This window comes from Peromyscus maniculatus, chromosome 20 (assembly GCF_049852395.1).
Source record: "Peromyscus maniculatus bairdii isolate BWxNUB_F1_BW_parent chromosome 20, HU_Pman_BW_mat_3.1, whole genome shotgun sequence".
NCBI classification, from domain to species: domain Eukaryota; kingdom Metazoa; phylum Chordata; class Mammalia; order Rodentia; family Cricetidae; genus Peromyscus; species Peromyscus maniculatus.
In genome coordinates, this window is record NC_134871.1 from 71,476,969 (window position 1) to 71,488,480 (window position 11,512).

The following is an 11,512-nucleotide window of genomic DNA, read 5'->3' on the forward strand; positions in this document are numbered from 1 at the left end:
CGAAACCACCACTCCAGGCTTTCTACATAGAAACCCAGGTTCTTGGACTATTAACAGGGTGTGGTTAAAAGTATGAGAAGGAGGGGGATATTCTCCAAAGCTGAAGCCTCCTCCAACTCAGCTATTATAGCCTCCCCCAATGCCAAAGCTGCCTCCTCCGATGGAGATCCTCTTGGAGCTCCCCACACCATAGAGGCTCCTGCTGCCAAAGCCAGCTCCTCCACACATGGCCCCAGCACCACCACTGCCTCGGGAGCGGCACACAGACACACTGCTGAAACCAGAGCGGTTGAGCCCAGGGACTCTGGCTGAGCCGGCACTGAAGCCTCGGTGGCTGGTTTGACTCCTGATGGTGGTTTTGGTAGACATGGTTCCTGGAGATGAGAAGTCTGTGAAGTGGAGAGACTACAGGGAAGAGCTGAGCAGATGAGCGTGATAGGCTCTGGGCAGCTGCTTATATATAGTATAGATGGGCTGGGCTTGGTCCTGAAGTGAGCTTGCAGAGTGGGAAGGGCAGGGAATTACACACAGTGAGCTCACACCTAGATTCTTCAGAAATGTTATGAAGTATTCGTGTTGTGGTTTTGGCTTCCTTTAGTCAGGGAAAATTATCGTGAATCCAGTTATAACTTAATTTGGGTACAGTAAATCAGTTGTTTATTCACTGTATCTCAGTTAGTCACCGACTCAAAGGTTCTGCAGGTCCTGCTGAATGTGCTGAGATCCCTCGTCCCCCTGCCTGCCCCTCTCTCCCATGGACATCCTGGAGACCAACTGTCCTCTTATGCCAACAGAGAGGCTGTCACTGACATTCAGCAATTAGGAATGTGAACTGTGACCTGTTTTCCTCTAGATTCCATCTCAAACAGATAGAGAAGTCAACCACATGTTGTCCCACACCCTTGTCACCAGTTTCCACCAAACAGCTCACACCAGCCTTATTTTTTCATGTTTCCAATCAGTTCACTCACCAACCCTATAGTACTTGAAAGCAGATCTCAAAAAATATGATTTATTCAGTAATTAATTCAATATTATATCTAAAGATAGGCTGTTTAGTGTATATGTATGACATAACCATATGTCTTTACATATGTATATATATGTATTTACATTAAAAATGATTCAAGGAGCTGTAGAGATGGCTCACTGATGAATAACACTTGTTGCTCTTGCTGAGGACCTGACTTTAGCTCCCAACATCCACATGGTCGATCATAACCATCCATAAATCCAGTTCTAGGGAATCCCATGTCTTCTTCTGACCTCTAAGGGCACCACACTCACACATGTTACACATACTTACATTCACAAAACTAGTCCAATACATAAAATAACTTAAATATAACAGAAATGATTGATTTTCCTATACTCTTGTTAGTATTATTTTTTAAGTATTTTGATTATTCACATTTGTGAATATATTTAACTCTTGTTTTATGTAGGTCATAGATCTTGAATAGTTTAACAGAACTTATCATTATCCCATAATCCTTTTTCTCCTAATAACTTAATAAAATGTGTCCTGGTGTTTTGCCTGAATGAATGTCTGTGAACCTCTTGTGTGCCTGATTCCCCTGAAGGCCAGAAGAGTTGGTCAGATCCTCTGCATAGAGTTACGAGAAGGTTGTGAGCTGTGAGCCACATAGAAACTCAGGTTCTTGGAATATCCAAGGGGATGGTTAGACGTATGAGAAGGAGGGAGATATTCTCATAAAGCCTTTACGTGTCCCAAAATGATAAATTCAGGATTTGCTTCAGGATTCTTGGCTTCCTTAATTTGACTAGGTCGAATGTCCCTAGTCTTCCCCAGGTGTAGGTGGGATGATTGGCATGTCTGAATACCATGCTGTGTTTGTGCTGTCTCTTCAGGGCACATTTCCAGAAATGTAGTTCCAGTTCAGAAGAAGCAATATTAATTGACTGGTCTCTAACTGTCTGCAAGCTTCTTGCTCATGAACAGCTGTAGTTCTAAAACAAATGCCTTCTTCTCTTGTCAAGGGCTCTTGCGATGGTGGTGCAAGGATGTGTTTCTCCACCTGAATGCTTTGGCTGAGTGTGTGCAGAGGGGAAGAGGTGCCGGTGATCACATCAGGGAGAGCTCACCGCTCACTCCTGATAAGGGCGGTTAAAGCCAAGTGTACACTAACCGTCTGCCAGATTCTCGTTCTCACTGACAGGGAGACAATTCACGTGGGAAGGAACACTCAACTCACATTTGTCAACTCTCTCTAAAGAAGGGGAGTGAAACACATGGGGGAACATATGTGTTAAAATTGTCATATGACAGTGAGGAAATATAGGCTCTCCAAAAAAGCTATGAATTTGAAAAATGGAGGACCATGGGAGGATTTGGAGTAATGGTACCTAAAAGGAGGTGGAAAATAAAGAGGGAATTTGATGTAATTATGTTTTAATTTAAATGTATTAAAATTAAACATAATTATAAATTTGAAATATATATATTTATGATAAAGACATAGAGAACTTGGAATGTGAGCAGTAAATATACCCTAAAAGGACCTCATCTATCAAGGTTGCAGACTTTCTATATAAAACAATTTGCGACAAAAAAAAAAACACACAAAAAAAAAAAACGGAAAAAGTCATTATGTTATAAACCTGCTTTATTTAGCAATTTCAAGAAAGCAAAGAGCAGAGGAGAGGTCACATGAGCACGGACTCCATACATCACAGGACTGTTGACTTAGGCTATTACAGGTACTGCCAGAAAGCTTCGTGACATTGAAGTTGGGCTTTTCTCAGGCCACTGGAAACTTAAGGAAAGCTCCGGTTTTCTTGAGTAGGACCCAGACAATGGTTTCCAGAATGGATGAAAGGGACAAGGACACCATTTCACAAGCAGCATCAGAGACAGAGCCAGGGAGGCAGGAGCCTGGAAACCTAAATACAACTTGAAGCACCAAATGTGAGTGAACTGTGATGTGAAGTCAGAGGATGACAATCAGAAGATGAGTCATGGGGACCGAGCGGGGACAGACAGAGGAGCAACAAGGACTCAGCTCCCCAGCCCTAATCAGAGAGCAGAGGTGGGAGGCCAGCAGGGCCAGCCCCTGAGCACAGGGCTCTGCAGCCAGGGGTCTGGGATCAGGGACCAGCTCTGGTGGCAGGGACTTCAGTGCCTGTAGCTCTTCCTGCTGGAGGAGGTGCTGCTGTACTTGATGGTGGAGGAGCTGCCACCAGAGGAGCTGAGGCCACCGCTGATGCCTCTGCCACTGCCAGAACTGAAGCCACCTCCCAGGCCATGGCTGCTGCCATAGGAGTAGCTGCTGCCTCCTCCCAGGCCCAGGCTGCTGCTGGCACCACCTGCGCTGCCATAGCCGCTGGACATGGTGGACTGCACCACAGCTGTGGAGGAGGGAAGGGTACAAGGGACACCGTGAGCCACTCTGTCCAGTGAGCAAGGCGCAAGGCAGGGCAAGGGGAGGCAGCAAGCAGAGTACTTACAGATGTTGACTGGTCCAACGCCTTCACCATTCAGCCTGGAAGAGGAACAGAGTAGGTGAGAACCAGGGAGCCATCACCTCAGTCCCTGTGGGAACCCCCAGTCTGGTGACGGTTCAAAGAGAATCCCCAGCAGAGGGTTTCTGAATGGAGCCATTGTGGCCACAGCTGGTGCCTCCCTCATCTTGTGCTCAGTGCCTGGCATCATGGAGGTGTCTTCAGGGGCTGGGGGGAGGGGTGAATATCCTCACCTGCACTCCTCTCCTTCCAGCAGCTTCCTGTAGGTGGCGATCTCCACATCAAGGGCCAGCTTGACATTCATGAGCTCCTGGTACTCCTTCAACAGCCTGGCCATGTCCTGTTTGGCCTTCTGCAGGGCATCCTCCAGCCCTTCAAGCTTGCCCCTGGCATCCTTGAGGGCCATCTCCCCACGCTGTTCAGCCTCAGCAATGGCAGCCTGCAGGTTGGCACACTGGGCAGAGAGAGTAAGAAAAACTAACTTGAAATGTGGTTCTCTTGAGAGGGGGAGCCCAAGATCTTTGTTCCTAGTGATTGAGAGTCTAGAGGATCAGAAACAATGGACAGCAACCTCTGAATTTTTCTGACTATCCTACCTGCTTCTTGACGTGGTCGATTTCAGATCTCAGCCTCTGGATCATGCGGTTGATCTCAGCAATCTCCTGCTTGGTATTGCGCAGGTCATCCCCATGTCTGCCGGCTGTGACCCTCAGCTCCTCGTACTAAAGGTCAATTGAAGAGACAGCAATTATGTGAGTTTTGTATGTGAAAGCAAATTCACCTCTGAGTGCCATGCACTATCACTGATGTTATACCTTTTCCTCAAGAGAAGCTGTTGGGGAACATGGACCATATAGTTCTTTGGGGATTGAAATGTTCTATGTAATCTCATGAGGCCCAGTATCCTTAGTACAGCTCAAGCAAAGAGAGTGTGGGCCCCATTTATGGCAACTTTCATTCTCCCTCTGGTTCCTCTTGATCCTTGGACTACAACGTAACTCGGTAACACAAGTGCAAGGTCCATTTGCTATTACAGGATCCCAGGTTCTTCTCAGTAGATCTCTAACCTCGAATGATGTCAGAGACTTACAGATTCATTTTGAGTCCCAGATACCCTTCATCAGCCTCCATTCAATACTCACTTTTGTCTGGTACCAAGACTCAGCCTCTGCCCGGCTCCTCTGAGCAATCTCCTCGTATTGGGCCTTGACCTCAGCAATGATGCTGTCCAGGTCCAGGCTACGGTTGTTGTCCATGGAGAGGACCACAGAGGTGTCTGAGATGTGAGTTTGCATCTGAGACAGTTCCTACAGAACAGAAAGAGGCAACATCAGCTTTGGATGTGAGGATTACAGATGTTCCCAACACCCCACTCTCATTTTGCACAGGAGAAAATAAAGGGAAATGGGGCAGATTAGAAGAGGGAGAAAAATAGAGGGAGAGGGAGAGAGAGACAGAGACAGAGACAGAGACAGAGACACAGAGAGAGACAGAGAGAGAGAGTGTGTGTGAGGTGACTTACTGCATCATAGAGCGCTCTCAGGAAGTTGATCTCATCTGTCAGACTGTCTGTCTTGGCTTGCAGTTCAACCTTATTCATGTAGGCAGCATCTACATCCTGAGGAAAGAGTCAACAACATGGAATCTGGTTAACTCTCTTGCCTAGCCTATTTTCCTCCATCTCCCTGGCAACCATTTTCTGGAATGGACCAGACAAGCAAAGCATTTCTCTCCATCAGCAGAGAAACCACCCCTGTGACTTAGTCAGTTCACCTTCTTCAGGGTCACGAATTCATTCTCTGCTGCTGTGCGCTTGTTGATTTCATCTTCGTATCTACAAGAGGGAGGGAGGGTTCGACACATTGTAGCCAGTGGGTAGATGGCATCACAGGCAGCCCTTGACCCTACCCCAACTTCTATAAATGCAATATGTGCAAATCATGCCAAAGATGAATTTGTTGTTATTGAATATCATTCCTTTTCTCCCCCATAGCCTCCTACAACCGTCCAGGGTCTTATTCTCTTGCTCTTTGGCAATAAATTGTCATTTCATTGTTATGACTGAGCTTCCTTAATTCATGGAATCTGGGTCTAGATTTGGGCCTTCATTATCATGAACTTCATAACCTGAATTCTTCTTTTGTTAACTCACTTGTTCTTGTAGTCCTCCACTGTATCCTGCATGCTCCTCAGCTCTGAGTCCAGGCGGCCCCTCTCCCCCAGGACCCCATCCAGCTGCCTCCTGAGGTTGCTGATGTACTGCTCAAACAATGGCTCCAGGTTCTGCCTCACAGTCTTGGTGCCCTGCTCCTGCAGCAGGGTCCACTTGGTGTCCAGGACCTTGTTCTGTTGCTCCAGGAACCTCACCTGGAAGGGCAGAGTGTGAGAAGAAGTTTGAGTTTCATTCTTCAGTGACCCCTTCATTAGTGTGACCCTCCTCTCAGGCTGTCTGTCTAGGCCCCTTCAGGGTAGTACCTGATTCTGGGTCTACAGGGACAACCAGAGTGAAGCTCCCAACATCGTCCCCGTAAGGAAGGCAGAGCTCTCAGGAAGGGCACAGGCAGTATAGGCAGTGCTCACTGGGATGTGGTTTAGTTCATTGTGTGAACCTAGGATGGCTCCCAAACTGGACTATAGAGACTTCTGTCTCAGTACAATCCTTCTTTGTGAGCCTTCAGCTAATATCAGCCTGCTGGAATCAGACACCCTTATGGGGCAACCTCTGGAGGAGAGGAACTCTGACCCTGATTGCCAACTGCCAGCCTAACTAAAGAGGAGCACAAAGCCAGGGCAGAGTCAACTAGAAACAATGGCCATGTTTGAGCAAAGCCTAATTTATGTTCCCTCTGAGACCTCTGCCTTTGGCATTCCCTCAAGTCTACTCCTGTGTAGGCTGCTCTAGCAAGAACCACATCTCACCTTGTCGATGAAGGAGGCAAACTTGTTGTTGAGGGTCTTGATCTGCTCACGCTCCTCAGTCCTCACCCTCTGGATGGTGGGGTCGATTTGCAGGTTCAGAGGGGTGAGGAGGCTCTGGTTGATGGTGACCTCTTGGATACCGCCAGGGGGACACACAGGGAATCCAGCTCCCCCATAGCCACCACCAAAGCCAGCTCCACCACCAAATCCAAAGCCACTGCCGACTCCTCCTCCAAAACCAAAGCCTCCTCCAATTTGGCTACCATAGCCTCCCCCAATGCCACAGCTGCCTCCTCCGATGGAGATCCTCTTGGAGCTCCCCACACCATAGAGGCTCCTGCTGCCAAAGCCAGCTCCTCCACACATGGCCCCAGAGCCACCACTGCCTCGGGAGCGGCACACAGACACACTGCTGAAACCAGAGCGGTTGAGCCCAGGGACTCTGGCTGAGCCGGCACTGAAGCCTCGGTGGCTGGTTTTACTCCTGATGGTGGTTTTGGTAGACATGGTTCCTGGAGATGAGAAGTCTGTGAAGTGGAGAGACTGCAGGGAAGAGCTGAGCAGATGAGCGTGATAGGCTCCGGGCAGCTGCTTATATATAGTATAGATGGGCTGGGCTTGGTCCTGAAGGTGAGCTTGCAGAGTGGGAAGGGCAGGGAATTACACACAGTTAGGTCACACCTAGATTATTCAAAATGTTATGAAATACTGAGGTTGCAGTTTTGGCTTCCTTTAGTCAGGGAAAATCCTCCTGCCTCCAGTTTTGACTTGATCCATACAGTAAATCAGCTGTTTATTCACTGTATCTCAGTTAGTCACCGACTCAAAGGTTCTGCAGGTCCTGCTGAATGTGCTGAGATCCCTCTGCTCCCTGCCTGCCTCTCTTTCCCATGGACATCCTGGAGTCCAACTGTCTTCTTATGCCAACAGAGAGGCTGTCACCGACCTTCAGTGATTAGGAATGTTACTGTGACCTGTGTTCCTTTAGACCCCATCTCAACAGATAGAGAAGTCAACCACATGTTGCCCTACACACCTGTCACCAGTCTGCACCAAACAGCTCACAGCCAGGCTTATTTTTTCATGTTTCCAATCAGTTCCCTCACCAACCCCATACTATTTGAAAGCACATCTCAAAAAATGTGATTTCTTCAGTAATTAATTCATATTATATCTAAAGATAGGCTGTTTTGTATATATGTAGAAAATGACCGTTGATATATATATATATATATATATATATATATTATTTACATTAAAACTGATTCAAGGGACTGTGAAGATGGCTCACTGTTGATAAGCATTAGTTTCTCTTGCTGAGGATCCAACTTTAGTTCCCAACATCCACGTGCTCAGTCACAATCATCTGTAACTCCAGTTCCTGGGAATCTCATGTCTTTTTCTTACCTCTCAGGGCATCAGCCACATGCATGTTATACATATTTGCATTCACAAAACTAGTTTTATATGTAAGAGAGCAAAATATAATAACAGAAATTATTAATTTCCCAATACTCTTGAAGCATAATTTTTTTTAATAATTTGATTGTTCAAATTTGTAAATATATTTAACTCATGTTTTATGTAGGTTGTAGATCTTCAATAGTTTAACAGAACTTATCATCATCCCATAATCTTTTTTCTCCTAGTATCTTAAACAAACAAACAAAAAAGTGTGCTAGTGTTTTGCCTGAATGAATGTCGGTGAACCGCTTGTGTGCCTGCTTCCTCTGGAGGCCAGAAGAGTGAGTCAGGTCCGCTAGACGTAGAGTTACCAGAAGGTTGTGAGCTGTGAGCCACTGGAAGCCAAGGCCTGCACAGGATCAGACGGTGCTCCTCCCTGCTGAGCCATCTCTCCAGCCCTCTCCTAATAACCATTTTGTGAAGGATCCAGATGAACGTCCTTCTTAGTGTTCCAGCTGCTGCCTTCTACTTGATTGCTGCTGGTGTTTGCTTTACCAGGCCTCAGTGTCCACCCTGTCTGCCGTAAACTGATTTTATTTAAATCATGATTTTATTTAAATCAGTGGGATGTAGTCAAGCCTCCAGTATTTCTTGTATTTTTCATAATTGTTCTTAACTATCCTGGTTTTTTTTTTTTTTTGTTGTTGTTGTTGTTGTTTCCACATGAAGCTGAAAGTTTTCAGTCAAAACCTGTGAAGAACTGTGTTGGAATATTGATGGAATTGCATTGACTCTATAGGCCACTCCTGGTAGGATGGCCGTTTTTACTTTATTAATCCTACTGACCCATGAGCTTGGAAGATCTTCCCATCTTCCTGTTATCTTCTTCACATTTTAAACTTCTTATCATGCAACTTTGCAGTGGGATAATGCTCTGGTAGACCCTAAAGATTTGTCACTCGAATTGGTTTAATAAAATGTTGATTGGCCATTAGCCAGGGAAGAATTATTGGTGGGGTGACCAGACTAGAATTCTGGGAAGAAGGAGGTGGAGTCAAGAGTTGCCAGCCAGATGCAGAGGAAGCAAGATGAGAATGCCACACTGACAAAAGGTACCAAGCCACGTGACTAGACATAGATGAGAATCATGGGTTAATTTAAGTGTAAGAGCTAGTTATTAATAAGCCTGAGCTATTGGCCAAGCATTTTTAAGCAATTGTAACATGAATCTTAAAACGTCTTATTAATAAAACAAACCTGGAGCCAGGTATTGGGGTGAATGCTGGAAGATCAGAGAGACAGAACAGGCCACAGCTAGTCTCACCTTGCCAACTTCTCAGCTGATCCTATGTCCTCAAACTGGAAGCCTCTGAGTCCTAATCTGGAATGAATCTCAGCTGAACTGCTGCTAAAAGCCTGAAATCTTAACCAGACTTTAGTTCCTGGTCCTCATACCTTCTATATCTTTCTGCTTCCTGCCATCACTTCCTAGGATTAAAGGCATGTGTCACCATGCCTAGCTGTTTCCAGTATGGCTTTGAACTCACAGAGATCCGGATGGATCTCTGCCCCCAGAATGCTAGGATTAATGGTGTGTGTGTCACCATTTTCTGGCCTCTATATCTAGTGACTGTTCTGTTTCCTGATCCCAGATAAGAATATTAGGGTGCACAATATATTGGGGAACACAATATCACCACAAGTAATCTCAAAGTCAATTATTTAAGAAGAGGCTGCCAGGTATTTGGGAACAGGCAAGTAGGAGAGAAACTTCTGCTTACATTTGGTGCCCAGACATTTGTCAAGAATCTCCACATAAAACATGAGAGAGCTTAAAAAAACAACAAACAAAAATGGTTCTAAAATGGAGCAGATTCCTAGTTCATATCTGTCATTTCGGGCTGCAGTGGGCCTCCACTGAACATAGTGGACTCCTGCAGTCTCTCACAGGCTGCTATAGAAACAGGCTTCTACCAGCCACTGCCCAGCCATGGGAATAAGAACATAGCTGCATGCTACTTAATACTGCTTCCCAAAATTGGGGCAATTCATCAGTGCCTCTGCCATGAAATATACTCTCAGGAAGCCACGGAGTGAGGTGGAACCAGCTGCTTTACTCCTTGCCACGCCTGCTTAGCAGGTTAAATGCTCGTGTGGTCAGTAAAAGATAGAGATATGCAATAAAGACAGATGCAGACAAAAAATGAAATAAAAAACTCTAAAGTGTTTACATTGTGTTTAAAGATATACATAGGCTTGGGAGAGTAAAGAGAAGGTATAGACAGTCATTAAAAAAAAGAAGTATATACTTTTAAAATAATAAAGTCCTTAAAAAGGAAGTAGAGTAATGTAAAGAAGGCCACATAAAGATGGATTATACACAGAGAGTCTGGATACTGTATGTTATTGTGTTGTCTTTGAATTGTTTGACACCTGAGGAAGGAGCAACAGCTGCTAAGAGACATTTGATTATAAACATTGTTGGATTAATGCAACCTATATATTTTGAAAATGCCTTGACTTCAAAATTTAATTCAAAAGATATGTTACTTTGGAGAAGAGGTTATGCTTCAATTTCCAGAGGAAATGAAAGGTTGTGGGTTCATTTTGTGTTAAGAAAAATCAGATTTGATTAAGGAAGACCCCCTGAAAAATCTCCAATGGGAACAGTTGACCAAGATGGCCCAGATGACCCAGTGTTTCAGAGCGCCCCTGTTGCAGTTTCCTCCGAGTTCTGCATCCAGAACAGCTTCAAGGCTGCTGGCTGAGATGATCCAGAACCACAGACTCTTCCAGTCCAGGACTTGACCATAATCCTAAATTTTCTCTGGTTCCCCCCAAAATTACCAATGTCACCAATAAAAGGAAACTGTCTCAAGAACTATACTTACATTCCCAAAAATATATTATGAATGCTTGTCTTTGTTTAGTGGGTTGGTTATGAATTGTAATTGGTTATAGACAATCTCTTCCTAAAGAAGAAAGGAGGATAAGATATAGAAATGATAGAATAAAAGTGAGGATTATTGACTCTACTTTAATTAAAAAAAAACTATTGATCTTAAATATTTTACAATGGTATGGATTCTGGTTTATTGATACAAATTTAAGGCCAATTTTGTTTAAATATATGTATATTTCTTGCTGTGAATATGTGTTGCTCTCATTGGTTGATAAATAAAACTGTTTGGCCAATGGCAGGGCAGAATAAGGTTAGGTGGTACATTCAAACTGAAGACAGAGATGAAGAAGGGTGGAGTCAGGAGAGATGTCAGTCTGCCACCCAAGGAGCAACAAGATGCCAGCAAACAAGTAACATTGCAGCCACATGGCAACATAAAGATGAATAGAAATTGGTTAATTTAAGATGAAAGTTCTAGTTAGCAAGAAGCCTGAGCCATAGGCCATACAGTTTGTAGTTAATATAAGCCTCTGTGCGTTTACTTGGGACTCAGCAGCTGCAGGACCAGGTGGGACACAGGAAAAATCCTGACAACATCTTCTAATCTTGTTTAGGGTATGATGTTTATGCAGCTCATCTAAAAATGCAATATATAGTTAAGAATTATGGATTAATAGTCATCTATAATAGCAAAGTTATAGTCATGTTAGGTATGTTTTCAAAATCATACAGAGATATATTTCAGACAGATAGACAATCTTCAGACACCTCAAAGACCTACAGAATATGGCACTTAAAATGTTT

At 44.6% G+C, this 11,512-nt stretch overlaps 1 protein-coding gene across 2 annotated transcripts; it reads right to left on the minus strand.

Annotated features, from left to right (window-relative positions):
* Positions 1-2,610: 2,610 nt before the first annotated feature.
* On the minus strand, positions 2,611-6,968 carry LOC102922584 (keratin, type II cytoskeletal 6A). 2 transcript variants are annotated; one of them, XM_076556890.1, is made up of 9 exons: positions 6,403-6,968; positions 5,636-5,850; positions 5,257-5,317; positions 5,006-5,101; positions 4,626-4,790; positions 4,080-4,205; positions 3,717-3,937; positions 3,469-3,503; positions 2,611-3,369 (listed from the first exon to the last, which is right to left on the minus strand). In XM_076556890.1, exons 1-9 carry the CDS (start codon positions 6,907-6,909, stop codon positions 3,137-3,139), a joined length of 1,659 nt encoding a protein of 552 aa, XP_076413005.1. In that variant the 5' UTR covers positions 6,910-6,968; the 3' UTR covers positions 2,611-3,136. The 2 variants fall into 2 exon arrangements, with proteins under 2 accessions (XP_076413005.1, XP_076413004.1); XM_076556889.1 differs by having other exon boundaries at positions 2,638-3,503; positions 6,403-6,941.
* Positions 6,969-11,512: the final 4,544 nt, after the last annotated feature.